The sequence below is a fragment of the Lepidochelys olivacea genome (genome assembly GCF_965140295.1).
Source record: "Lepidochelys olivacea isolate rLepOli2 genome assembly, chromosome: 1".
NCBI classification, from domain to species: Eukaryota; Metazoa; Chordata; order Testudines; family Cheloniidae; genus Lepidochelys; species Lepidochelys olivacea.
In genome coordinates this window covers 261,205,327-261,230,239 of record NC_140411.1, presented here as the reverse complement: position 1 = coordinate 261,230,239, position 24,913 = coordinate 261,205,327, and the positions used below count along the sequence as shown (strand labels likewise).

At 42.0% G+C, this 24,913-nt stretch overlaps 1 protein-coding gene across 4 annotated transcripts in view; it reads right to left on the bottom strand.

Annotated features, from left to right (window-relative positions):
- Positions 1–12,563: 12,563 nt before the first annotated feature.
- Positions 12,564–24,913, bottom strand: part of TNRC6B (trinucleotide repeat containing adaptor 6B) — a 212,099-nt gene continuing 199,749 nt past the window's right edge. For 3 of the 4 annotated variants that reach the window (XM_084632991.1, XM_084632989.1, XM_084632990.1), the window contains 8 exons: positions 24,627–24,764; positions 24,074–24,250; positions 23,044–23,190; positions 22,687–22,782; positions 19,951–20,289; positions 19,470–19,540; positions 17,638–17,777; positions 12,564–13,235 (listed from right to left, as the gene is read on the bottom strand). In XM_084632991.1, coding sequence (XP_084489117.1) covers positions 12,848–13,235; positions 17,638–17,777; positions 19,470–19,540; positions 19,951–20,289; positions 22,687–22,782; positions 23,044–23,190; positions 24,074–24,250; positions 24,627–24,764 — 1,496 coding nt within the window. In that variant the 3' untranslated portion in view covers positions 12,564–12,847. The remainder of the gene's footprint in view (positions 13,236–17,637; positions 17,778–19,469; positions 19,541–19,950; positions 20,290–22,686; positions 22,783–23,043; positions 23,191–24,073; positions 24,251–24,626; positions 24,765–24,913) is intronic. The other variant, XM_084632992.1, reaches the window with a different exon arrangement.

Below are 24,913 nucleotides of genomic sequence, written 5' to 3'. Positions count from 1 at the left end.
TTGCAAAGAGCATCAATACGCGCATCCACTATTTTTATTATTACGTCTGCTCATGGGGGACAGTGCTTCAGCAAGAGGGCTTTAGCTGTACCTTCCTGTTACCTTATTTATGTGCAAAGTACGAAAGCTGCCTTTTCTAATCCAGCAGTTTTGGACATCAGTGATTATCCACTCTGCACTTACTTATTTATTTAAAGGAAGGAGAGAGGAAAGGGAAACTATTTTAGAAACACGGCTAGATTAAGTTAACCTCTTCCTCCATTCCTCCTCAAGACACAGCCCTCCCCCATTACCTGACTTGATTGTTAGCAATGAGGAAAACTTCACTAAGCCTGGGATGCCCACCATTAGCCAGTTTCCTGATCAGGTAGAAAGCATTTGTCTTTGTAAACATAGCTCCTTAGTTAGGTCTGTGGATTTCAAAGCAGCATTTCATGTTTCCATCGAAATGGTGGAATCTAAAATAGTTTGGAACCCTTCCCCACCATTTGCTTTCCTCACTTCCTCAACCCTTCCCCCCCAAAAAAGGTTGTTTTTGGTATTTATTTGGTTCTTTTGGAAAAAGACATAACATTTAATTAACAAGTAAACAGTGCAGAGTTACCATCAGCAGAGCTATGCAATGTTTGTTCTGTTTTCGGTATAGGAAGGGAAGAACACCACATCTGTTAGATATTCTGCACCTCAGAAATTGTGTGCAATTGCACGCAAATTTTAGGGGCACCTGGGCATCATTTCAGTTTTGTTCTTTGTGGAATCACTGGACAGATTTCACTTGTGTGCTGGCAGAGGTGGAGAGGGTGACATAGGGCAGCAGTGAAGAGATGATCCTAAGGCCACAGGGAGCAATCCAACGGACGGAAAGGGCCAGTGAAGTGTCAGAAAGGAAGGCTTCAAATACAGAACTGAAACCAAATCTCAAGATTTCCAAGACCAAATTTCAAAGGCATGGGCTCATATGCACATCCCTGAGACACTCATCTACGACAGAAGAAACTGACCACAACATGACCGGAGAGGGGAGAAAGTATCAGAGGTTCCCTGACATCTGTGGGATTTACCCAACAAAGACCTCTTCCCCCACCCACCCTCTCAGAGATTCTAGGTGAGCTGTAAGGCATATATACATAAGCAGCATCTACTACTGAATGTCATGCTCTCTGTTTCAATGTACTATTGGTATATGATGGCTTCTGTGTATTGGGGACAAGGTGACACCCTATTTGAAGTGGCAGTATAACAACACTTTCATAAATTACGGGGAGCTACACTGTCCTCTATTCCTAGAGCAGCATAAAGTGACAAGGCTCTTCATTTTACAATCCCCACGAGATCTACAAGATACTCCTCCCTTCCTGAAGGCAGGAAGAGATGCGTCCATGGAGGGATGACACTTCACCACCCAATGTCTGTTTAAAGGCAGGGAAAAGATGACACACTGCATCCAATTTAAAGATCTGGTGGAAGAGGAGGAAAGTTGCAAGTACATCAATCCAACCAGGTTCAATGTCTGCTTAAAAGAATGGGCTTGTGACCTACAGCAAAAACAGCATTACTGCATATGGAAGGCAGGGGAGGAGCCTGATAGAGAGGGGAAGGAGAAAGCAAGCAATATGGATGGTTTAAGCTCTCCATTGACTTCTGCTTAGCGAAGTCATTTAGGATCTAGATTTTTTTGATGGCTTGAACATAGAAGTGTTGTAGGTTCCCCCGATCCCACCCCAAGCAAACAATGTTAAGAATGAGTTATCTTGCTGTTAAAACTCATAATACTTATATAGTGCTTTTCATCTTCAAAGCACTTTACAGACAAGAACTCGCTAATCCTCACAAAACCCCTGTGAGGTAGGTTAGTATTAATATCGCCATTGTACAGATGAAAAAACTGAGGCAGAGAAGTTAAGTGACTTGCCCAAGGCTAAGAGAGGAAGAATAAGAGCCAGGATTAGAATTAAAGAGTTCCAGGCTCTCAGTCCTGTGCTCAAACCACTAATCTAAGCCTCTCTCCCAGGAGGAGATCTAAGAAGTGGATAAGCCCACCAAGGTTGGAAGAGAACACAGGGCTTAAAAGGTTACATTAAAAAGGGAAATGTACCATGAGGTATTTTGTGATGAAGAATTGAAACTTCAGGATTTTTTTATTTTTAAAAGGCAATCCAACAGAGTGGAACCCTGATAAGATCACATCTGTAAGGCAGGCACAGATGTGAGGAGAGTGTCATCATCAAGTCTATTACTCATTACAGTACTGCGAACGTCAACAAAAAATAAAATTGCTGCATGACAAACACTGAATACAGGCAAGATAATCTCTCAGTTATGATACTGTTATCTACGATAATGCCAAGGGTAATTAATGCAGGTACCATGGTTCACCATGGGCAAGGGAAAGTCAAGTCAACACAAGGCTCCTATTAAGACAATGAAGAGGGCAGTGAGATTTACATTTTTCTACGAGGAGACCACTCCAAGAAGCCCACTGAGCTCTAGGTGTAAGTGACAAAATCAACTGCATTTTGGGGGTGAGAACGTGAAGCCACTTCCCAGTACACAAGGCTAATTTCTTTAGTTTAGATGGCTTTATCTACGTTAGTTTTTGTTCCCTAAAATTTTCCATCACTACCACCACCGCTACATCACCAGTGGTGGCACTAGTATAGACAAGGTATTGGTGGTTACTAGTGTTTTAACTGCCAAGTTCTCCTACACCTGCTCTGATCAGGGCTAGAAGATAAGTTAGCTACAACACCAGCACCCGATCTGTAATAGTGCTCCCACCCACTAGAGCTGCAACAGAGATAGCAACAGTGGCAATTTTAGGAAAAGGTTCCCGTAGACAGTTTATGAGTAAGGAGCGGTTGTGTTCCAATTCTCCTAAGAGAGTGGCTGTTTTAATGGAAAGTGAGTAGGTAAATCCCAAAAGACAGTGCTTGAGGCACTCTGTTTCCTGAGCTTGAAAGAGGCCTCAACACAGAAGGTGGTCAAATCATTTTCCAGGGAACGTTGGGGTCTCATGTCACACTGTTGGCCCTTGGTTAACACTGCACGGCTAGAATTCACAATCCTGCAGAATTTGAGTTGAATTTTGGAATCAATCTTAACTAAATTCTCCAAAACTGTCTAGTTCTCAAAACTGCTGACTTCTGAAAAGAGAAGATGTTCCCAAGAGTCTCTTTCTCTTTTGAAGTCATCACTCTGTCTCCTTCCCTCCACACCAACATGGATGCACCATGGACACAGAAACTGCTGAACAGTTTAGCAAAGCTACCTCTTCTTCCCCTACATCCTCCCAGCAGAATGCATAGTTTACAATTCACTTACAAAATAAAGAAGCAATGCTGACCACATATGGGACCTTTTTTTTTTTTTTTTTGGAAAAAGAAAAAAAACCTCTTCTTAAGTTCAGTATCAAAATTCACATTTGCATAATAATACATTTCAAGGCCATTAGAGAGGAATGAGAGCGAAGCAAAGAAAGCTGCAGCGTCTCTCCTCCCTTTGTCTTCCTGAATGGAGCTGAAGGATCCCACAAGGAGTTTCTTCTCGGGGTGAGGACTGAAAGGGGCTAATGCAACAGCTCTTGCACACCTCAGATTTGGGGTGAAGAGGTGGAATAATAGGGAAAAACAAATGGAAGGAGACACTGTAGATTCCCATGTTTAGCTACAAACAGCTTAGAAGAAAAAAAATTACTTCAGACTTTTTTCTTTTCTTTTTTAAACACTTCTACCTCACCATTTCAAAAACATTGTTTTATTCTTGTAATACCCTGTTAATTTAAATGGCAACGTTCAATGTGCTGGAAGTTGAAGGGGTGAAAAAAATATAAATTTTCCTGTTTCTCTCATTAGGACATGGAAAGAAAGGGTAAAAGTGTGCCTATACCCACAAATTGCAGAAGCTACAGAACACCTTCTCTACATGCATAAATGTGTCTCAAATATCACTGTTTCAATTCTCCAGTGCTTACAAAAAATTAAAGCAAGCCACACACACACAAACAAAAGAGAAGCTACATAATACAAATATAAATTCAACCTGCAACTGCGGACTAGCCTAAAACTATCATCAGCGTCTGTGCATCATGTCATGTCCCTTCCCACATCCCAAACCTCTACACCACTTACGATTACTGTGCAGTGTAGAGACTAGCCCAAAGATGCTACTTGTTGAACCAGCTGGACCAGTGGACTGGCATCTTTATATTTGACCTCTTGAAAGAGTGAATTGACCATTGTCTCCCTCCTCCAGCCCAAGTAGTCTCCTTAGACAGTCACTGTACTCACAAAGGCACATTCATAAATACCACATTTAAGTTACTGCTTGTAAAAACAACAAAGAGGGGGAAATGTTAAGCGCTTATACCCCAATCCATCCCTACTGACCCAGCAAGAAGCATCACATAACGTATCACTTGGTGAGACACCGCTCTCTACCTTCAGAAGGTACATATTTCTTAAAGAAGTTTTCCAACACCCCATTTTTTGTCGTTGCATAAATGAACGCTTTTTTCCATTTTTGGCTTACATGTTTTGGAATACAGCACACCCCCAATATAAAGCTCTGTTGTAAGGCTACCCCCTAAAGTAAGGCTGCTCTATCTTGGCTCCCTTTTCATTCTTCTGCTCCTCCTGCACCGCCCACTAAAAATACAAAACATTCAGCACCTTATATAAGGAGGGTGAGACGATTCTGGAAGGGGTAGGGAAGGGGAAGAAAAGCACTTAATATCATAACCATGTCACTAAAATATCTATTTCCAGCAAGCTGTGCAACCTGCTCTTGCTGCTCAACATTAGTATTAAGAAGGAACCATGTTCATCTAAGGTTGTTTCATCTAAAACATGAGAGAAACTTCCATGTATTTGTCATGGTTAAAAACAGTTTAAAAATTGACATTTTGTTATTTGAATACATTGATTTGTACTTTAATACCTAAGATGAGGCATTTAGTGCTTAAAAAGAAACACTTCTTGCTAAACACTGCCTCTCTCGTTTGTCCATGCAAACTCTTCCCATCTCCCCTCTTCTCCCTCTGCCCACCAAATAGCCAAGAGACTGTGCCACAAAGAATACTCAGTGGCTGCCTGGAACAAAACTTTCTACCATTTTATCTGGAGTGCATTGTCTTGTTTTTATAGGAATGGTTGTCAGGGTCAAGTCAAAATTATTCCAACTCTCTGGCTAAGAAAAAAAAATTCCACCTGGTTTTAACACAGTTGGATGTCCCCATTACTGATTGCCACATGCACAGTGGGAAATGGCTCTTTGCTCTGGACACTTAGTTTGCAAGATGCTCTTTTCACAACCCAAGATTCTGGGAGGTTTTCAGAGAAACTTTCCTGCATACCTTTATAAAAAGCAACACATGCACAAACTCTGGCAGCCTATGAATGTTGCTTTGTTGCATGCCACTGATTAGGTTACATCTACGTTGGCCTGACAACACAGTTTAAAAAACAGGCTTAGAACCCTACAAGTCTGGAGACCATTAGAACATTTTCTGTGTCACAGATGGGATCAACCATTTTCCATAATGGGGCTAAAGCACATCCAAGGTTTTAGCAAACCACAGAGCATGGCTGAAGTCCAATCTACACCACAAACCAAACTGTTGTAACGAGGTCCACTGACTCAGTTTTAATAGCAGCATTGTGGACTTTATTGTGGACAAACAGGGTTGTAATATGGCCTGGCCAGTCAGTGTAAAAAGGACTAAACTGTATGGCCTTATCTACTTCAGGGAAATTTTGCCAAAATGTCTCCACTGTTGGTAATACAAAGTTCATTTGTGCTGGTGTTTGCAATGGTGGGATATTTTTGCAAAATATCTGTAGAGGAGACAAAACTTATTAGAACAGTGCTTAAAAGGTCAGTCCCTAGCTAGGGTACAGTTCTAACACTGTTTAGTCCTAGCCATAAGCTCCATTTAGCTACAAGGATTTAAGCTAATTTTGCAGAAAATTTTGCACAAGTTTCCCATCATCAACAACACTCGTTTAGCCACACAAGAAACCTCGGTGTTGGTGGACTTCTGGTATTGTAAGCATCATGTCATCTATAGTCTGTTCAGAGCAGGTATAATCAACATGATGCCTAAAATGCTAGAGGCAACAGATGGCCCCTCTATGTTGTACTCCCAATGTTACTAACATTACGTGTTGGATTTTTTTTCTTTTTTGAAAAATCAGTGTAGAAAAGGCTGCAGGTTCTGCGTATGTTGCTTCAGCTGTAAGAGAAAACTCAGCCTTAATAAAATCACACTCTCCTGACAGCATTTTTTAGTTTCTTATACATCATTTCAACTTTGTATTTTTGGAGTATTTTCTGCATTATTATTTTGCATATTTACAGTTAAGGAGACATCCATCCCTGCTATAATGGAATTTTTCCCAGGGCAGATAAAAAAATCTAACTTCCACCCCAGTCAATCAGGACTTCATATCCTGAGTGACTACCTGCCAAGCACTATAAGAGCATCTCAGAACACTGGAGAAGTCCTGGATTCTGAAGTCACACAGTTTATAGTGAATTTAATATATGCATGGACATGCAGGTGTTCCTGGTTGTATTGGTCGCACTAGAGCTCCACAGCTACAATCTTAAATCCTGATCCTGCAACCTCTTACTTACAAAAATAGCCCTTAAACCTGTGAGTAGCACTTACTCATTCAAGTCAGTGGCACTAACTTGTGAGAGTAAGGATTACTCCTATAAGGGTTTCCTGGATCTGACCCAGAGGGCCAAATTTGGATCTCAGATGCACATACCGGGCACCCATTAAAGTCAATGGGAGATCTACATGAAAGAGCAAAATCAGACCCAGGAAGAGGGAAAGGCAGCTGAGGGATGAAGGAGGAGGAGATTATTCTACATCAAGGCATGAACAGAGGAGATGTGGCAGCATTTGATGAGGAAGGAGAGCATACACTAAGGAGAAAGTTTTTTTTTTTTTTCAAAGTGTTACACCAGTCACCTTTGCCAGTTCAAATCCCTGCAATGAAAAACAATATTAAGTAGAAAGACCAAGATTTCTAATGTACTAATTTTTAAAAGTTTCAAGATGAATTTTTTTTAAAAAGAGATCAACTTAATACGAAGGCTGAACTGTTCTCTAATGTTGGAGTCTACTGAAAACAACCTGTTTATACTTCAGAGTAAAATGTGTTTGGCTTAAGGTCCCTGTTCAGTACACAAATTCTTCTGTTTAACCTGAACATCAGAAAGCCAAAGTCTATGAAAAAGTTCACATCATTTGATTGTAGAGGTCCTCTACAAAAAGTGGAAAAAAAGTGTCCAGAAAAGCACAGGCATACTGGAAAAGACAAAGTCTTCCCAAACGGCATCCAGTTCAAGAAATTAAATCTTCCTTCCACTAGAAGTGGTGTTAGATGTTAAAACTTCTTACTTTGCTTTTGTTTCTCAGTTTGCATACTAGAAATCTTCACTGTAACTTTTATTAAAGTTACTATGGCAGGAGGGAGAAAGGAAGAAGGGCTCAAACCCATCTAATTCAGAGGATAAGCCTACAGACAATTCAGGCAACATTCAGGGGGGAGGGGGAAGCAGCTGGTACTGGAGCAGAATTTATAGAAAACAGAACGTAAAAAGGAAAAAAACCGCTAAAATGTAATTAGAAGAACTAAAATAGTGGAGGATTAAAACAAAGGAGACAGGAAATCGGGAAGAAAGGAATAATAATTGAGACATGTATGTGTTTAGATTATATGGCCATGAGGAGCAAGAATCAAGAACAGAACTGCTACAAGGTGCTTTCTTTGTTTCTTCATAAACATCTTGGGAAACTCCAGATGTGTTTGAGACTAACAGGAAGGACTTGACATTTGACCCCAACTGGCAGCGGAGGTTTATAATCTATTCCAAGATGTGCCCTTTCCACCTCTTCTTACAAACTTATCCTAGTTTTCTTTTCATGGTGTTCATGTGAAACAACGTTAGCAGCAACTGGCACATTTTTCCTGACCAGGATAGTCAAAAATGCCTCCTCAAGAACAGTGTTCCAAAAGCCAGACCTACTCAGTACCAAATCCTGAAATCCTGCTTGCCTCTTTCATGCACTGACATCAAATAGACCTGCTTGCTTGAGACAGGCAAGCCATATTTGGCCTGTAGGAGAGTGCTGTCTGGCTAGCACGGCCCTCCAAAATTATTGTTCACAATGGTCAGGAAAACCATTATAGAACCAAGCTAGTGACACAGTGATTAGACAAGTATTACTTGCATGGTTTCAGCTATAAATTTGTACAGGAACAAAACCGACAACAAATAGAGTGGGAAATGGGAGGCATTAAAGTACCTCAAGCAACTTATAAATTGATGACTCAAGATACAAGTGCCTAAGATAAAGCCTTCACAGAGTTCAGGGATTGGGGTGTTTTTGGAGAGGGGAAGGATGCTCTTATGAAATAACACAGCCAAAGATTCAGTGCTCTAACCTCTTAGTAGTCATCAGCCATGGCTGTTGCCAAAGGACTGTAGCAAAGGCCTTGGTTCTTTTTCACTAAGTCCTACCATTTTCTGTTCTTAGGACACTGCCAATTGGTAAAGCACAGCCTCTGGCAAAGCATTCAGATAAATATCTTCTCCTCAATTTAAAAAAAAAGAGCAAACAAACAAAAGAATCCCTCTCTACTGGCCAATCACACTACGATTTTCCAAATTAACTTGGTGTATTGTTTTTAACGCACTTACATGCACACACCTGCAGGAAGAATGCAACACACAAACAGAGCACAACTGAAGTGATAGGAGAGAAATTTGGCATTTGATTTTTCAAATCATAAAAAGCATTCTTACCTTTTCTGTTATGTAACTCACTGCATGGCATGCCTTTGCAACAGGCTCATTTTGTTTTAAGAGCAGGTGCATTCGTTTTCATGGAGTGACTGAACTCCATATGCCTCCTTTTGCAGAATGTGTGGGTATATATATATATATATATATATATATGTACAAAGGCACTAAAGTGGCTTGTGGTTCCAGCCTAAAAACTTCACGCAGATTAGGCCCCTCTCCTTTACTGATGAGAGACAGGAGTTATCCATCCCAACACTGAGATCAGCAAAGTTGTTCTCAGGGCTGGGAGTCCTGACAGCTGGCACGCGTGGGGTCAGCAGGAGAGCTTAAATATTCCCCTAAAAAAACCCTAAAACTAAAGTACATTTCTGGGTGAGAGACAAAGAAAAGCAAGCAGCAAATCTTCATAACGGGGATTATCATTGACTAAGGGGTAGTTGGAAACTTAAAAATAATCACTTTTGTTCTCTAATGTACATTTCACAGGAGACTTTCAAATTCTCTCCCCTCTTGATCATTTTCTGTATTAAAAAGGAGACAAGATACAACTGCTCCACTGCTAGGATATTCCATACGTATGGGTTAGGTTTACAGTTTTCTTTTTTTAAAAAAGGTGCTTGGAGGGATATTTCAGTCTAATTTTCATTGCAAAAGAACTAAGTGATTATATTTCCATTCATACATTTCTCTCCCCTGCCCATGCAACTGTACCCACATGAGACTAACAACGCTCTACAAAGAATAACCCTTCTTCTGCCACAACTTGGTTTTTAAGAATACACTGAATTTCTGTTGCTGTTATTGAATTTGTTGTAATTATTATTTTTTAGTCTTTAAAATGCTTGATCCCCAGTAATGACAGTAACATTTGGAGATGTTTCTGCTTTTTAATTTTTTTTAAAGTAAGTTTTTGAAGATTCAGGAACTTGTAAAAGTTTATCAATAGGAAAGAAACAGCCATCTATCTAGGATAAGATAAGGTTAAATAAACCATCTGCAAAAACTGGCTTCCTATCCTAGAATTCCTGAGAAAGCTTGCAAATTTAAAGCAGGAAAATAAATGTAAAAACAAACAACACTGTTAAATGCTCCCAGAGTTAGTCTTCATCTAATATATATGCATGCATGCATGCATGCATGCGTGCACTTTTTGGTCTTTTGTGTGTGTAAGTTTTAATTTTTTTTCTCTTTAAGCTTACTATGGAAGAACATTTTAGCTTTTCATTTTTAAATATTTCAAATCCCTCATTATGTCTTGTAAACAAGAGGGGCTCTAGCACCCGGCTTTCACCGTAGTATCGCAATGAACTCAACTAACCCAAAGTGCAGGTAAAGGGACCTTAGGGCAGGTTGGGAGAGAGAAGTGAGGGGGTGGGAACACAGCAGTGAACCAGCATGGGCAAGTCACGTGTCAGAATGGATACTGGCTTATTCAGGCCATCATAGATGCTTCATTGGAAAGTACTGCTGGCACAGGGCTTTTCTCTCTCCTGCATCTCTGTGCATGGCTGCTCTTCATATTGAGGCTACTAAAGACAACATAGCTCTGCCTGGGGGGAGGGAACAAACCTAACTGGTAGGAGTTGGAAGAAAAACATTTTGCTTCAATGTGTATGGTGGGATGGAGGAGAGAGCACAGTAAAAAAAAACGAACCAAAAACAAACACAAAAAATAATATTCAAAAAAGGACCAGATAGTATGTTGCAGACTCCAGTTTACACACACACACACAGCATATGAATCTATAGGTATATGTAGCTGTAGCACTCCCTTCAGTCAGCCGTCAATGTCGCACTGGGTTTACACAGATATGGCAATTTTAAAAAGTCACAGAATTCCCCTACCTTTCTCTCTCTCTCTCTCTCTCACACACACACACACTTTAAGTTTGCTTTTTCCATTCCCCCCAATGCTTAAAGAGTTAAATACATTAGACACTATTGTATCCTTCAGTGAAAATGCTAAAGAAAAGCTATTCCCCTCCCCTCCCCACCTCGTACAGTTAATAAGGACAAGAGAGGTACATTCCCATTCAAGGTTGGAATGGTAGGTATTTGCTGGTACATAATGTCAGCACTTTATGCTAAACAGTGTAACACAGAGCTTGACACCACCACACTAGTGGTGGCACTTCTGAGAAAAGTACCGGCATCTCTCTTCCCTCTTCTCCCTGCCCCCACAAAATATCTCCCGCTTTGTGTAAAGGGATGTCCCTTCAGGTCTGCTACAGCTCTTCTCACAACAAGCAGTATTGTAACTTTTGTTCCCAGGGCGCACGCTCGCACACACTGGCTATTACTGTGGATTACAGGTCACCCCATCGTGCCCAGAGTACTATTACACTGATGCTCAAAAAATCCCAAACAAATCTTTCGTTAAATACAGAAATTAAAAAGCAACGGTACAGAAAAAGTAAAAACAAAAAAAGGTGCAATACTTTAAAAGAAGTCTTTGCTAGTTATACGCAGGCCTAAGCAAAACCACGTACACAGGGGGGAAAACACAACACAGAGAAACAAAAGGAAACATTTGAAGTACACACTGGTTTAAGAACATTCGTAAGTAAACGTTTCTGTCAGTGATGGTCTGGTGCTGTAATACACCAAGGCCTGGCACAGGTAACACTCATCAGGAGGGATGCAGAAAGAAGTTAGCTGCATGTGCTTTCAGGAGATGAAGCAGGCAGGCCAGCAAACTGCCAACACAACTTAGTTTTGTCAGTTTTAATGTAAGCAGTAAATCAACTAAGTGAATAATGGTGGTTGGGCTGGAATTTCAGGGTTTTGATGGATACTTCATGAATGGACATGAATACATGTATACGGTTTGGGGGAGGGGTGAGAGACTAATTTTCTAAAGGTACTGAAGACTGCAAGGGACTAGATAAGAACATTGGTTTTAGCCACATATAAACGTGATGTCTTCTATCCTCTGTTTTACCCTCCACAGAAGAAAAAAGAATGGCTTGCATTATAAAACAAACATTCTAGGGTTTACTCATAAAAACCCCACATGCAGACATAAATAAATAAATACACTGCTACTCAAAAGACAACACTGGCTCCCCTTCTCACCAAATCCTTAGGACATGGCAGTGTTTTGCTCTACCACAGGGTCAGAACAAGGGCTAGGAAGCAACAACCCACATTCAATATGATCTGCAAACTTGAATTAGCACCCTACTTAAAATTAATTAAAAAAAACAAAGACTTGACAAATTTTAATCCAGCCCAAGAAAATTTTGTTTCAGCCACTGGGACTCCCCAATACTTGTTTTCAGAATCAAGACACACAGATGGCCAGCCAGCCCATAGACCCATCAGCAATGCAGCATTCTGAGACAGCGAGAGAGAGAGGGAGAAAATGCACACTCACCAGAAACAAGCACACATGGGCAGTTACATGTGCCAGAACACACTGGTATTTATCAACCAGCCAATCACAAAGTGTTGGGGGTTTTTTGTGGGTGTTTTTTTTTTTTCATTTTTTTTTGTTTTGTTTTTAAAGTGAGGCTCCGTCAAGTCTTCCCCTCCCCCCACCCCTGCAATTCTTTTGAACCCCACCCCACAACCCCACCCAACACGGTAGACCTAAGGACGGAAACACACCCAGTGCAAACAAAGTTAAAAAGCTATTTTTTCAGTATATATGTTTTTTAGCAACAACTTCCGTATAACATGAAAAAGTGAAAAACTAGAAACTAATTTTTTTAATTTTTTGTGTTTAAATTTAAATGGTATGTGTACTTGCTTCACATTGTCTTTCTAAGTTGGCGTTCATGATTCAAGTATTTCAAGAGTGATATGTTCTCTTTTTGGATTCATATTCCAAACGAAAAAACTGAAGTTATATAAGGGAGGCAACTATGTGCTCAGACAGTCTGTCAATGACCCACCTTTTTTTCTCTCTCCGTTTTCTTTTTTCCTTTTAAAAATGTATTTATTGCAAGTTGAAAAAAAACGAAAAGGTCAAGTTAGTGCTGCTGCTGTTCCAAAAAAGGTCACGAGGTCAGAGTTGAAAGTTCTAAGTTCAGATTGAATCCGACCCTCCTCCCAGAAGGTCTCCAGGTAGTAAGGGAGCAGGGCTGCCCATTCTGTGGGGATCCTCTACACTTGGGACCCCCCACAAGCTTGAAGAATAGTTTGGGGGCCCCCACAATGAAGCGCCAGAGAGATCACCCCCACTGCTGCTGCCACCACTGCTGCTCCACTGCCCAAGCCCTGCTGACCCACCAAAAAGATTCAAAGGAGGTCCAACTGCATCTGTCTGGTTCTGTCCTGTCTCCAGGGATTGCCAGCCTGCTGTGGGTGCACTTGGGGTTGCTGCAGGTGTCGGGGGCTGAGCTTGTGCCAGAAAGCGACTAACCTCCTCATCTGTGGCAAACTCAGCCAGGATGGTAGTGTTTCCCAACACACACCTGGGGGAGGGGAGGGAGAAAAAAGGGTGAACAACGAGAAACAAAGTTCACATAAAAACCAGGGTACATGCACAGGGTTCAAAACCTTGGACATGAAATGGCAAAGACTGCCCAAACCAGTAAGGAAATCAGTGGTAGAGCTAAGCAAGGGAGGTGGGTACAGTCATCTCCACGTTACCAGTTTAATCAGACTCTGCAGAACCCAAACTTTCTGGTTTTAAAAAAAATGACAGTAAGTTTACAGCTCTTATGGCTGTGTAGGAAACCCAGTCCACAGAGAGAGTATGGAACATTAACAGCATCCTAAACATGCACGTGCAAGAGACAATTCCCCCCCCCGCCCCTCCCCCGCAGAATAAAGGTGCAGACATACACGAATAGGTTCAGTGTGCATTATCTTTCCAAAACACAAAAGCTTAAGGAAAGATTAGAAATCAAAGAACTTCAAATGAAAGAAAAGGAATTTCTTGGGTTCCCAACCTTTTCTTACACATTACCATGGTCTGAAAGGTAACTGGGAGCAGGGAAGCAGTCGTTGCTCCCAAGACCACATGCACTTCCAAAGCAAGCCATAATCACACACCAATTTAAGAAAACTAATGTGAGCCTTTCTCTTCAAATCCCAAGAGGCCTGAGAACAGGAAACCAGTTCTGCAAACTCCCAAAGACCCTATTTTAAGTGCCCCTCAGTTAACAGTCTATTTTGTCTTTACTCCTTGGGGCACTGCAATGCAGGAAAATAGGGCTAGGAAAAGATTACTCAGAAGAGAACAGAACTGAGGAACCACTGCAGATGGGTAAAAACCAGCAATGGGAAAAAAATGCAGAAACGGTAACATTACTCTTTGAGACATTTTAATTAAAATGTTCTAGACGAAGAAAAAAATCAAAGATCTTTTAATTAAAAAATGTTTTCAAAAATCTTTGTAGAGAAAGTAAGAAAAGCTGTTTCACCCAAATAAAACTCTCTTTTCCTCTACCTCAAAGATTCTCAAACTGTGGTCCATGTTGAACTTGCTGGGGGCTCAAGGGGAGCTGGCTGGTCATATAATGCTGCATATTCCCACTCCTGATTTCCAGCTACTAAATCTCATTAAAACACATTAAATACTTTCCTACAAGCAACTGCTGTTGCTGCCACAAGGGTTTTACACCATCATGACTAGGACTTAGTGATACATACAACCAAGAACAAGAGGACAAGTGGTCCGTGAGAACCTCTACTAAAATGTGGTCCACGCTATAAAAGAGTTTGCGTATCCCTGCTCTAGGAAACAAGCTTTCCTTCACAAAGCAATTTCCCTTTAAAAAAAAAGGGGGTGGGGTGGAGCAGGGGGAAGAAAGGAATTTAGCTTTGGTACTGTGGCAAGATGGGTTAGTATGTTGGGTCCTGTGCTTTTCTTGGCAGGGGGGCTAAGATGCCACTCCTTTCCCCTGCCCTTGTGCCGCTGAGGTCCCCACTAGTTGCCCGGGAAGGTGGTAGAGGAGGGAGGGTTCTGGGTCTGCTCCGCACTCTGAGCCTCAGCCCCTCTCAACCCCTGCAGGTTCTTACCCTCTTCCCCCTTGAGTGGGGAACTTGTGGTCCTTAGACGGTGGGGGAGGGAGTCTCCCTCCCCTGCTGGGGCAGGGTCTCCCTTACTTCAGTTCTCTGGTCTTTCAGATCTTACAACACACCTCCAAGCTCCAGTCCTCTCTCCTTCCTCTTGACTGTCTGAAGCAGGGGGTTTTATTAGGTTCCTGACAGGGCTTAATTGACTACAGGTGCTCCAATTAACCTGTTGCAACCCTCCCTAGTCTACAGGGAACCACACCTTAATTAGCCTAGGGTTTATATATTTCCCCTCTACCACTGCTCCCTGGTCCTCCTGTATCACAGTACTCACATGGACTTTGTTTCAGATTGAAAATGCGATTGATCACTTTGCAAAAATCTTGCAGATTAATGCTCATCTGAAGCAATTTATTAATTTTCATAAATGCAGCCAAATTTGAATACTCATTTGCATACTGGTCCTATCAGTCAACCCCACCCATTGCAAAATCCTTGTTGTGCCACTGTCACTTTGCAGCAGCAGTTCCAACAATCTTGTTCAGAAACAAATTATCATTCCCCATCTTCTGCTGGTAAAGGAAGAGACTCCTACCTCCGAGGATCAATTTACTCCCTGAGAATTTCTAAAACATGGAAGTGGACAGACAAAAAAAAAGGTTACTGACCTTTCGTAACTATTGTTCAAGATGTGTTGCGCATGTCCATTCCATGCTAGGTGTGCACGCGCCATGTTGCCGGAGATTTTTTTTCCCTTAGTGGTATCTGTAGGACTGACCCTAGCGCCCCCTGGAGCCCTGTGCACATGCGTCGGTATAAGGGGTACCGCTGGCTCCACACCCTCTCAGTTCCTTTTTATCCATCACTCCAGCAGAGGGGTAGGAGAGCAGGTCATGCAATGGACATGAGCAACACATCTTGAAGAACAAGTTACAGAAGATTAATAACGTTTTTTTCTTCGAGTGCTTGCTCATGTCCATTCCATGCTAGGTGACTCACAAACAGTACCCCTGGAGGTGGGCTCAGAGTTCATGGACGTGCTGATTGCAACACTGCTCTCCCAAAACTGGTATCATCATGGGCTTGTTGAGTGATGGCGTAGTGGGATGCGAAGGTATGAACCGATGACTGTGTTGTGCTCTGCAGATGTCGAGCTCCTCCTCATTTGTTAATGTAAAACATTGAGGCCGTGTTGTCCGTCAAGCCTGCATGACCTGGTCTAAGAGCTGGGGAAGAAACACCTGGCAGGCCAAGCATATTGCCCTGAGTTCTTTGACATTTATATGTCGGGAGAGTTCTGCAGAGACCCTGGGTCCTGAGTCTACCGTGTGCTCCGCAACCCACGGCTGACATGTCCGAAACCAATGTTACTGTTGGATACGGGGCAGCGAAAGGCACTTCCTTCATCACAGAACGTGGGTTTCTCTACCAAGTCAGAGAAGCTAAGATGGCAACAGAATCATGAGAACCAAGTCCAAGTGGTGTCTGCCTGGGTACTAGACTAATGCCAGACACATCTGTAGGGATCTGAGGCATAGCTGCATGTACTGCACCACGTAGGTACATGCTGTCATGTGACCCAAAAGCTTGAGTCACACCAGGCAGCTGAAAGCAGGTGAGCTGTGACCCAGGCGATTAGATCTGACATAGTTCGGAACCTAGCCTCTGATGGGTAGGCCTTGGCCTGGATGGAGTCTAGCACTACCCAAGTAAACTCTATTCTCTGCACTGGAACCAATGCTGGGGAATTGGTGACTGATGCTGGGTCAGGGACTGCTGTGGCGGTGCCATGGAGGACTTTCCTCCGGGAAGTGCCGCGATGCTCAGTGCCGTGATGGAGCTCACTGCCCCTTGAACCGTTCTATCCCTGGTAGCCCTGCTTGGTAAGTGGCATTCGGGGGTGGGCAGTATCAGGAGACACACAAAATCCTTTGCAGCCTGGAAAGCCTCTGGAGTCGAGGGGGCCCGACTCTGGGAAGGACGAGTGGCCCAGCATAGGTCTCAATCAGTTTGTCCCTCTTCAGCACCGGACAGCGCCTTCTCTTGGCGAGCTGTTTCTTATGGTTCTTCCTTGGCACCGGGGATGGAGAATGGTGCCTGGAAGAGTACAGTGCCGGTGGAGCACTTTGCATGGAGACCAAAGTGCTCGGCGCCAATTCGGAGTGGCACGGCTCCGAGGACAGTTTGAGGGCCGCCTCCATGAGCAAAGCCTTCACATGAATGTCCCGGTCTTTCTGAGTGCACGGTCTGAAGCCCCTGCAGACCTTGCATTGCTCCTTAACATGAGCTTCCCCCAAGGCACTTTAGACAGCTCATATGCAGATGGCTCACTGGCATGGGCTTGCCACAGGAGGTACACGGCTTGAAGCCCAGGGACCTGGGCATGCCAGTCCTGGAATGACGTCCCACGACAACTGGGACCGCTATTTACACTATATACACTCATAGTGACTGATAACTAAATACGTTAACTACAAAAAACTATATATGATAGACTACAGAGTCTAAACCACTCGGAAAGCCTTGCAAGAGCAAGGAGGTCGTTCCAAGCAATTGTGACAGGTGGTAAGGAACTGAAAGGGTGTGGCGCCATCGGTGCCCTGTATACTGGCGCATGTGCACGGGGTTGCAGGGGGCACGAAGGCCAGTCCTATGAATACCAATAAGGAAGAAAAAACCTTCAGCAACTTTATATGTGGCGCGCGCATACCTAGCATGGAATGGACATGAGCAAGCATGCGAACAACAAGTTTTACTGAATCACCTCCTGCATGCTGGACTTTTATCAATAAATAAAATCAGCTGTATGTGTCAGAGGAAATGGGGTATATGTATGTTGCTGGGGTAACTTACATGTGCAGTGCAGTCTGGGCCTTGGCCGCCTCCTGTTTGGTGTTGTATCGGATTAGGGCGGTGCCCTGGGTCAGATTCAGATGGAATGTCAGCAGTGGGCCATGCTGCATGCAGATCGTCCTCAAGGTTGACCCATCGATCTGAGGAAGATAGAAAAAATAAAGGTTTACTGAAAGAAAGGGACACTGAACTTTTTGTTTATGATGTGAATACATCTGAAGAACTTGAGGTATGTTTAATAAATAAAGTAATTAAAAATTTTAATTTTAAAAAATCAGTTAGTATTGTGCTGCATATCACAGGGAAAAGAGTGGGACCTTGAGAAGGTCAGTGAGAGGGATGGGATGTTATTTTCAAGTAGGTTCTTTTCAGTAGGTTTTTGTGCATCTTACAGTGACTTCATTTTGTAGTATAGTGATTAGATACTAAGCTTAGCTTGTTTTAATTTTAGCTCATTCTAGGCCCTGGTCTAATTTTCTCTCCCTTTAGCGTGCTGAGATTACTAAATTGTGATCATCTCTGTGTTTCCCAGATTTCCAGTGGAGTACAAACTGTATTTCTAACCCTATTAGGGCAAGAAATATTGCACCAAAAAAATCATGTTGTTTTGATTACCTGATTTACTTCTCCCCATCCCCAATTATTCAATTTCAGAAGGATTTTAAATCAGCCAGTAATTTGAAAATGCTAGAGATTACTGCTTTATACTGTCTAAAAAACTGGGAATCTCAGTTTTTGAATGGTGCAAAGGATCTGTTTTTAACTTGGGTGGTTTATGAGACAATCAACAATTAATACTGTTGCTATTCTGCCAGATTAACAGAGCTCAATCTCTCATCTTGGACATTTTCAGCAGCAGCTGCCTCTATTCTTTCTATATCAGCAAGCATCACTTTGCCATTTCCTCTTTCTGATCACAATCAGTTCCATTTATTTCCTTTTTCAGTAATTTAAACTTCTCCCAAATCTATTCCTCTGCCATTCAGTGACTGCTAGAACAGCATGAAGAGAAACACAGAAATGTGCCTTTTCGTTCCAACTAGACAAACCTTTTTCCTATGGCTCTTCTTGCCCTCTATATCAAGGGAAAGGTTCTGTTTAATGCGAGTGATGCAGTTTGGCATTTTGGATGACCTGAGACGATCCCAGCCCTCCTTCCCATCGTCTTAGTTCTTAAGATGTGCTGTGTGTGATAAATTATCCTACTGGATAGTGGGTGGTTGTCCATTTTCCAAAGTGCTGCTGATAATCATATAGGTATTTTGTAGGATCCAATGCAGGCTAACTGGAGTTACTGAAACCAGGATCTCTGTAGAATTTATTTTGAATGGAAACAAGCTCTGAGAATGACAACTGCTGGAGTGTCCTAACTAGGCTGTGCTATTGGCAACACTGTTGGAAACATTCTGAGGTTTTGCTATGGAAACCCCAGAGTAAAACCTGGCAGTTCTCCTTAGCTCCGTTACTGACAATGTCCCAAAGAAACTGGAGCCTTGAGCTATTATACACAACACAATTTATCCACATTTCTGAATGAAACAAACTTGAGAGTAATTCCTTCACAAAATACTCTGGGTAATGGTGGAGACAGTTATAATGGTCTTATGGCAAATATCAAACATCCTACCAAAGCAACTGAGATCTCTACACATTTAGCGGATGTGATTACTGTAGTCAAGCAGACTACTCTGACTATAGGTATTCCATCAGAATCACTAAGCCAATTCAGTGTTATTAAACTTCATTAAAATGGGAACAGAAAAGAAGCCCACAAATCCTGCTCTCTGTAGTTTAGCACTCCCGCCTCCAAAAGAGAAGTAAAAGAGAAATACCTGTGGAGTGAGATTGTGAAGAACCAGCCAGTAGCTAGGACGAACTGAGCCCCCATCACTCCAGGTAGAGGCTGAAAACATTTAAACAGAGGGAGAAATACAAAAGTCAGAAGATACTGAGGGTACATGTTGACAAACAAATGCCTCCTCTGCACTATCCTCAGGTCTTTCTGTCTCTCAGAGAATTTCATCCATTTCAAACATACTAACAGGATTCTATGCTTTATGGTACTGTACACAAAACAATTCTCATATTTAACATTAGAATTAATGTTTGCCAGTTTGGGTCTTCTAGGGATTTCCCCAACCACATAATTCACTTCTCCAACACCACCCATTACTCTTCAAAAGCCCTATGCTGCAGAAATCCTCTCCTGGTAGCTCCCAGCCCTCTCCTTACTCCTCCCCAGGCAGCTCCCGGGACCTTTCCCTCACATTAACAGTTAGTTTCCATTTTAAAAAGGGATATTTTTTCCTTTACCGGGCAAACGCAACTTCCTCTCTTGTGAAGGCCGCATCATATCCACACCATTAGCGCTGTATAACACACACCCCTCACGGCCGAGCAATGATGCTATCAGGAGATCCTTCTCACCAGAGGCAAGCCTTGAGTCCTGTGCCCCCCACCCCCTGACCGATCGGGGTGCTGTGCTGCTCCAGGGAGATGATGGTTTGGGGTTGGTCAGGCCAGGTGGTGGGCGGGGCAGCCCTGTAGTGTTCCTTGAGGAAATATGGTTTTTCCACATCTTGTTGGAGAGATGAGTGGGATTGTGTCCTATGGGATCTGGGGACCATGTTGATTTGTAATCATTGAATTTTGCTGTAAATGGATAATAAAGGGCATGGATTAATGGGATTTAAGCCCCACAACACAGTCTATGTAACTATGCAGCTATTGTAGCAGGCTAAAACCACTTGTATCAGATGCAGGCATACAATGTTCAAATCCATGCAGCTGTTAGCATGTACCAAACTAAAACACAAGCAAAGCCAGACCTGGTTAATCCCTGCTTTCTATATATACTCTGACAGAGAAACTTGTTCATTCATATAGTGACCTCTTATACACATTAATATAATCTGAGATCTAATTGAGATCTGAGGATCTCAAAGCTCTTTACAATGGTGGGCAAGTATTATCCTTATTTAACAAATTGAAAATTGAGGCTCAGAAAAGAAGATGCTTGCAGAGTGGGAACTGAAACTCAGGTCTCATTGCTCCTTGTTCCTTCCTCTACATAGTAGGTTTATGTTGCTTCCTAAAGATGTGTTCATTTTTGTAAGATGACTTACATTTTATGAGATAAGAGTTTCATTATGAGGTGCAAAGCAAGAAACTGAGCTATTGTGTAATCTGGATTTAGGAGATCCCTGATGACAGGAATTCAGTTTATCTGAAATAGTTACATTCTTATTGTTAGGGCTCAGAAAGATTACTGGATATCTACTAAGTAAGGTTGATCCCAAACATGGCTTTCCTCTAGTGAAGTTCAAAGACCTCCAGCAGGAAGCCCAGTATGCTAATAAAATTGGAAACTTCATACTTGTAATTCTGGATATGGGGGAGGGCCCCTCTTCTCCCTTTCTTAAGGAAGAAGACAGTAATACATTCTTCAGTTTCTCTTGAAATTACTGGACACTCTGCTCACCCAGTACAAGTTTGCTAGGCAGAGCGCAGATTACTCCAGTAATTGGCATTTTCCTCATTCTGACTGGACACAGTAAACTAACAATAAAGCGTAAGATCCAAAAATCCTGAAGCAGCACTTGCTCTTCAAGGCAGGGATGTCTGGGAAAAATGCACTTGTCTAGTCAATCTGGCTCACATCTGGTATGTGCATTTAAGTCCTAACTATTGTCAAGTTAGTGTAGATCTGAAATGGAGAAAAACAAACTATCAGGGTTCCCAGTTCCCCAAGGTAGCACAATAAGTGCAAATCTGAGATTAAGAATGCAGATTTGTTAGCAAAAAGGTAATGATTTATAAATACAATGTATTTGGATCGCTACCTTCCATAGTGCTTGGAGTCCAAGGGTCTGTAAGTACCAATGGCTTGCATTAACTTTACACATATAAATCTGAAGTGTACAAAAAAAATCTAAATACCAACAGAGCTGGAAATTTTATTTAGGGATGTGTGAATTCTAACCTGCCTATTCTAGAGGACCCACTTCAAGGAGTCATTTTCCTGCACTGGGGAAATGCTCTGAAGCTGAGTAACATGTGGAACATGTTAATCCTATTAATTCCTACGTCTTTAAATCATTCCTATCTTTCCTATATGCTAGATATAGTTAAAAGGAGGTAAAGCTGGGTTTGGTATCCCTCTTCCCAGACTCAGATTAACCAGCAGATGACTTTGAAACAGAAACTTTACATGTCCTTGTAGAACAAAGCTACATATTCAGATACTGCTTCAATCAAAGCCATCCTATAGAGCCAAACCTATTCAATTATAAGAAATAGCTAAGGACAATGCCAGCTCAAGGGAAAACTTTGGGATTTATAAAAAATTGGATATCCAACTGGATTTCCTGGGTCGGATATTCAAATGGTTACTCAGTGGTGAGTATAGAGCCCATTGATGAATAGGAATGCTTGGTGTCCTTATAACCAAAAAAAGATGTAGGGCAAAAGACTAGGCTTTGGTCTACATGTTAAACTGCCAGAATCACTATAACTCCCCTCAAGTCCTGAAGGGGGATGAAAGGTGCAATCAACAGTGGAAATTAAAATGTTCTAACAGTGATTTTCCTCTTTAGAAAGTTGCAAAGTGTTTGCATATAGTCTTCCCCTCCCTTAACATCTCAGAGTGCTTAGCTTAGTAGCAGGTACATTTAAAAACAAACTAAATAAATGAAACCCTCACTACTTAACCTAGTAGATTTTGTAAGAGAAACACTTGTACATTTTGTGGATGTTCCCTATATCCTCTCTGCTTCGCCTTCTGCTCCATCCTCTGACTCATGTGCCAGACCTTTGTATTTTGGATCTTAAAAAGGAATTAATTAAAAATATAGCGTTGTTTTAAAGCAACTGTATTGGAACATTTTATCAGGACGAAAACTAGCATACCAGCCAATCAAATCTCTCAATTCCCCAGCTTTCAGAATATACTAACAGACTACACCCAAAGTAGAGAGACAAGGGGAGTGGGTATAGATAGAGAATACTGACTGGCTGGTGACTGTTTTTCAAGGTCTGGAACCCACTTACCTGAAGTGCTGTGAACATTGGTGAAGGAATTGTCAGAGGCACTGTAGGGCCAGGCACCAGGTGAAGGCAGCGAGGTGTTGAGGGAAGAATTAGACCCTATCAAAGGGGGAAGGAAGGAAGGAATGAAGAAAATATCGCAGATAAATATAACAGAGTTTCTGTAATACAAACACATCCTATTGGTTCCATTTCCACTAAATGTCACGGACTCACAACAGACATGTCAATGCAGCCTAGACTTTTTCGTGTTCTCACCCTTTTTGGGGGGTGGGGGTGGGGAGGAGAATTAGATTTTGTTTTAATTACTTCTGTAAAAGGCTGAGATACTGGAATGAATGCAGGTGTCTGCTGTTTTACCTGTGGTGTTGTCCCGCAGAAGTTGGTGGTCAGTATCTACAATGGGAGATGTGGCTGTACCCCCCAGCACACTTCCAGGGGTCACATAGGGGTCAGATTCAGGGTCAATGTTTTGAATACCTTTCCATGGCACTCCTGGCTGGAACTCTGGGATGGGAAGGAATAAAAATAAGATGCAGAGACAGAAATGCCATTTAACATAAATTAACAATTTGAGAATGTTTTGAAAGGACTCATGACTACCTTTTATAGGCCTCCTCAATGGATCATCAGGAGAAGACTCTCCTATACAGAATATGCCTTGTACTAACTCCTCTCACTATACTGCTCTCTACAGTTCCTGTCCATGGGAGTTTATCCCAAAACTGGCTCGAATACATGGGGTTCCCTCTGGACTATCTTCCACCTTTCTCATTTCAGACTGTGCTAGTCTTCAATGATTTCAGCCTTGCGGACTACACTATACGTTTTTCCAGGATTTTTTTTTGCACAAAGGAGCCTTTCCCAAAGAAGTTCATGCCACATCATGGGTCACCAATGCAATGAGCTCCAGACAGAAAAATCCTGCCCTTCCTCATCCCACAGTCACCTGGAAAACCAAACATCCACACCTTTCACTGACAGATGTGCTTTCAATGGGATTTTTTTTAGCCTCCATGCAAGCATAACACAGAATGAAACAGCAATCAGTACAGAAGAGGGAAACTGATTGTGTACATTCTGAGCAGATTTAATCAACTACATTCAAATCACACCTGCATGCCCATCACAAACACACAGGTCACAGTTCATCTGTCAGAAGTCAAGGACTATTTAGACACACTATAGTTATTCTGTTCTTAATTCATATTAAATTTATACGGTCAGTTTAACACTTGAAGTCCTATTTAATAGTCAAAGACAACAGATTTAATTGACTGGGTAGAGAGGCCCAAGAAATAACTCTCGAGGTAGTTAAAAAAACAGCCTGAAGAGAAATGCTCATCAAGTTTACTGAAGAGTTAAGGTGACACCCTTCCCTGTGCAATACCTGGAGGCCAGCTCGCATTGCTGGATTTGCTTCCGATCTTGTTCGTTGGTGGAGATTTGGCAGGTAACCAACTATCGCCAGCAGGGCCTGCATGGCCACCCAGTGGGTCGCCTGGGATTATGTCAAATTGGTTGTAGGGCGATCCTCCACGGGCTTTTCCAGGGGGCACTATTGCACCTGAGAAGTAGGAGAAAGATATATTTACATGGAGGAAAAATAGGAGTTTGGGAAGGGACAGGAAAACTGGAACCAAGAGAATTTAAAACCACCACAGAAGGAATAAGATATTAAGTTAAAGCACATCACACCAGTTTCACTGTAGTTTCAGAATTACTGATGTGTGGGGAGTAAATGTTACCTATCGGCAGTTGATAAATTTGATGGGTTTAAAAAAAAACAAAACAAAAACACTAGCAGAGGAAAATGTGTTCAAAAACCCAAACAGAGTTCAACTGGAATGAAGACTTCTCTATCAATATCTTTCACCTGGGGTGAAGAGTGGTGGTATAATAATGTTCCTATTTCAGGGAATATAACCTCAAATCTCTCTTACCATTTTTGTGCATATTGGCATCCTGTGAAGCTACGGAGGGCAGCCCTTCCATCATAGAAGTCCACTGTTTAAAGCGGGATTCTGATCCAGCTTCTTTCCCTCCCACTATGCCATAATCCATGCCACTTGAACCAAAGCCTGTGAAACAGAAAACAATACCATTTTCTCTCTTTTTGTTAGAATCACCTTCCAAATGGATACTTGTGATCATAAAGATAAATAAAATGCAATGGTAGCAACTGAAATCCCTTTGCACAGCTACACTTCAGGTGATATGAAAGCAATTC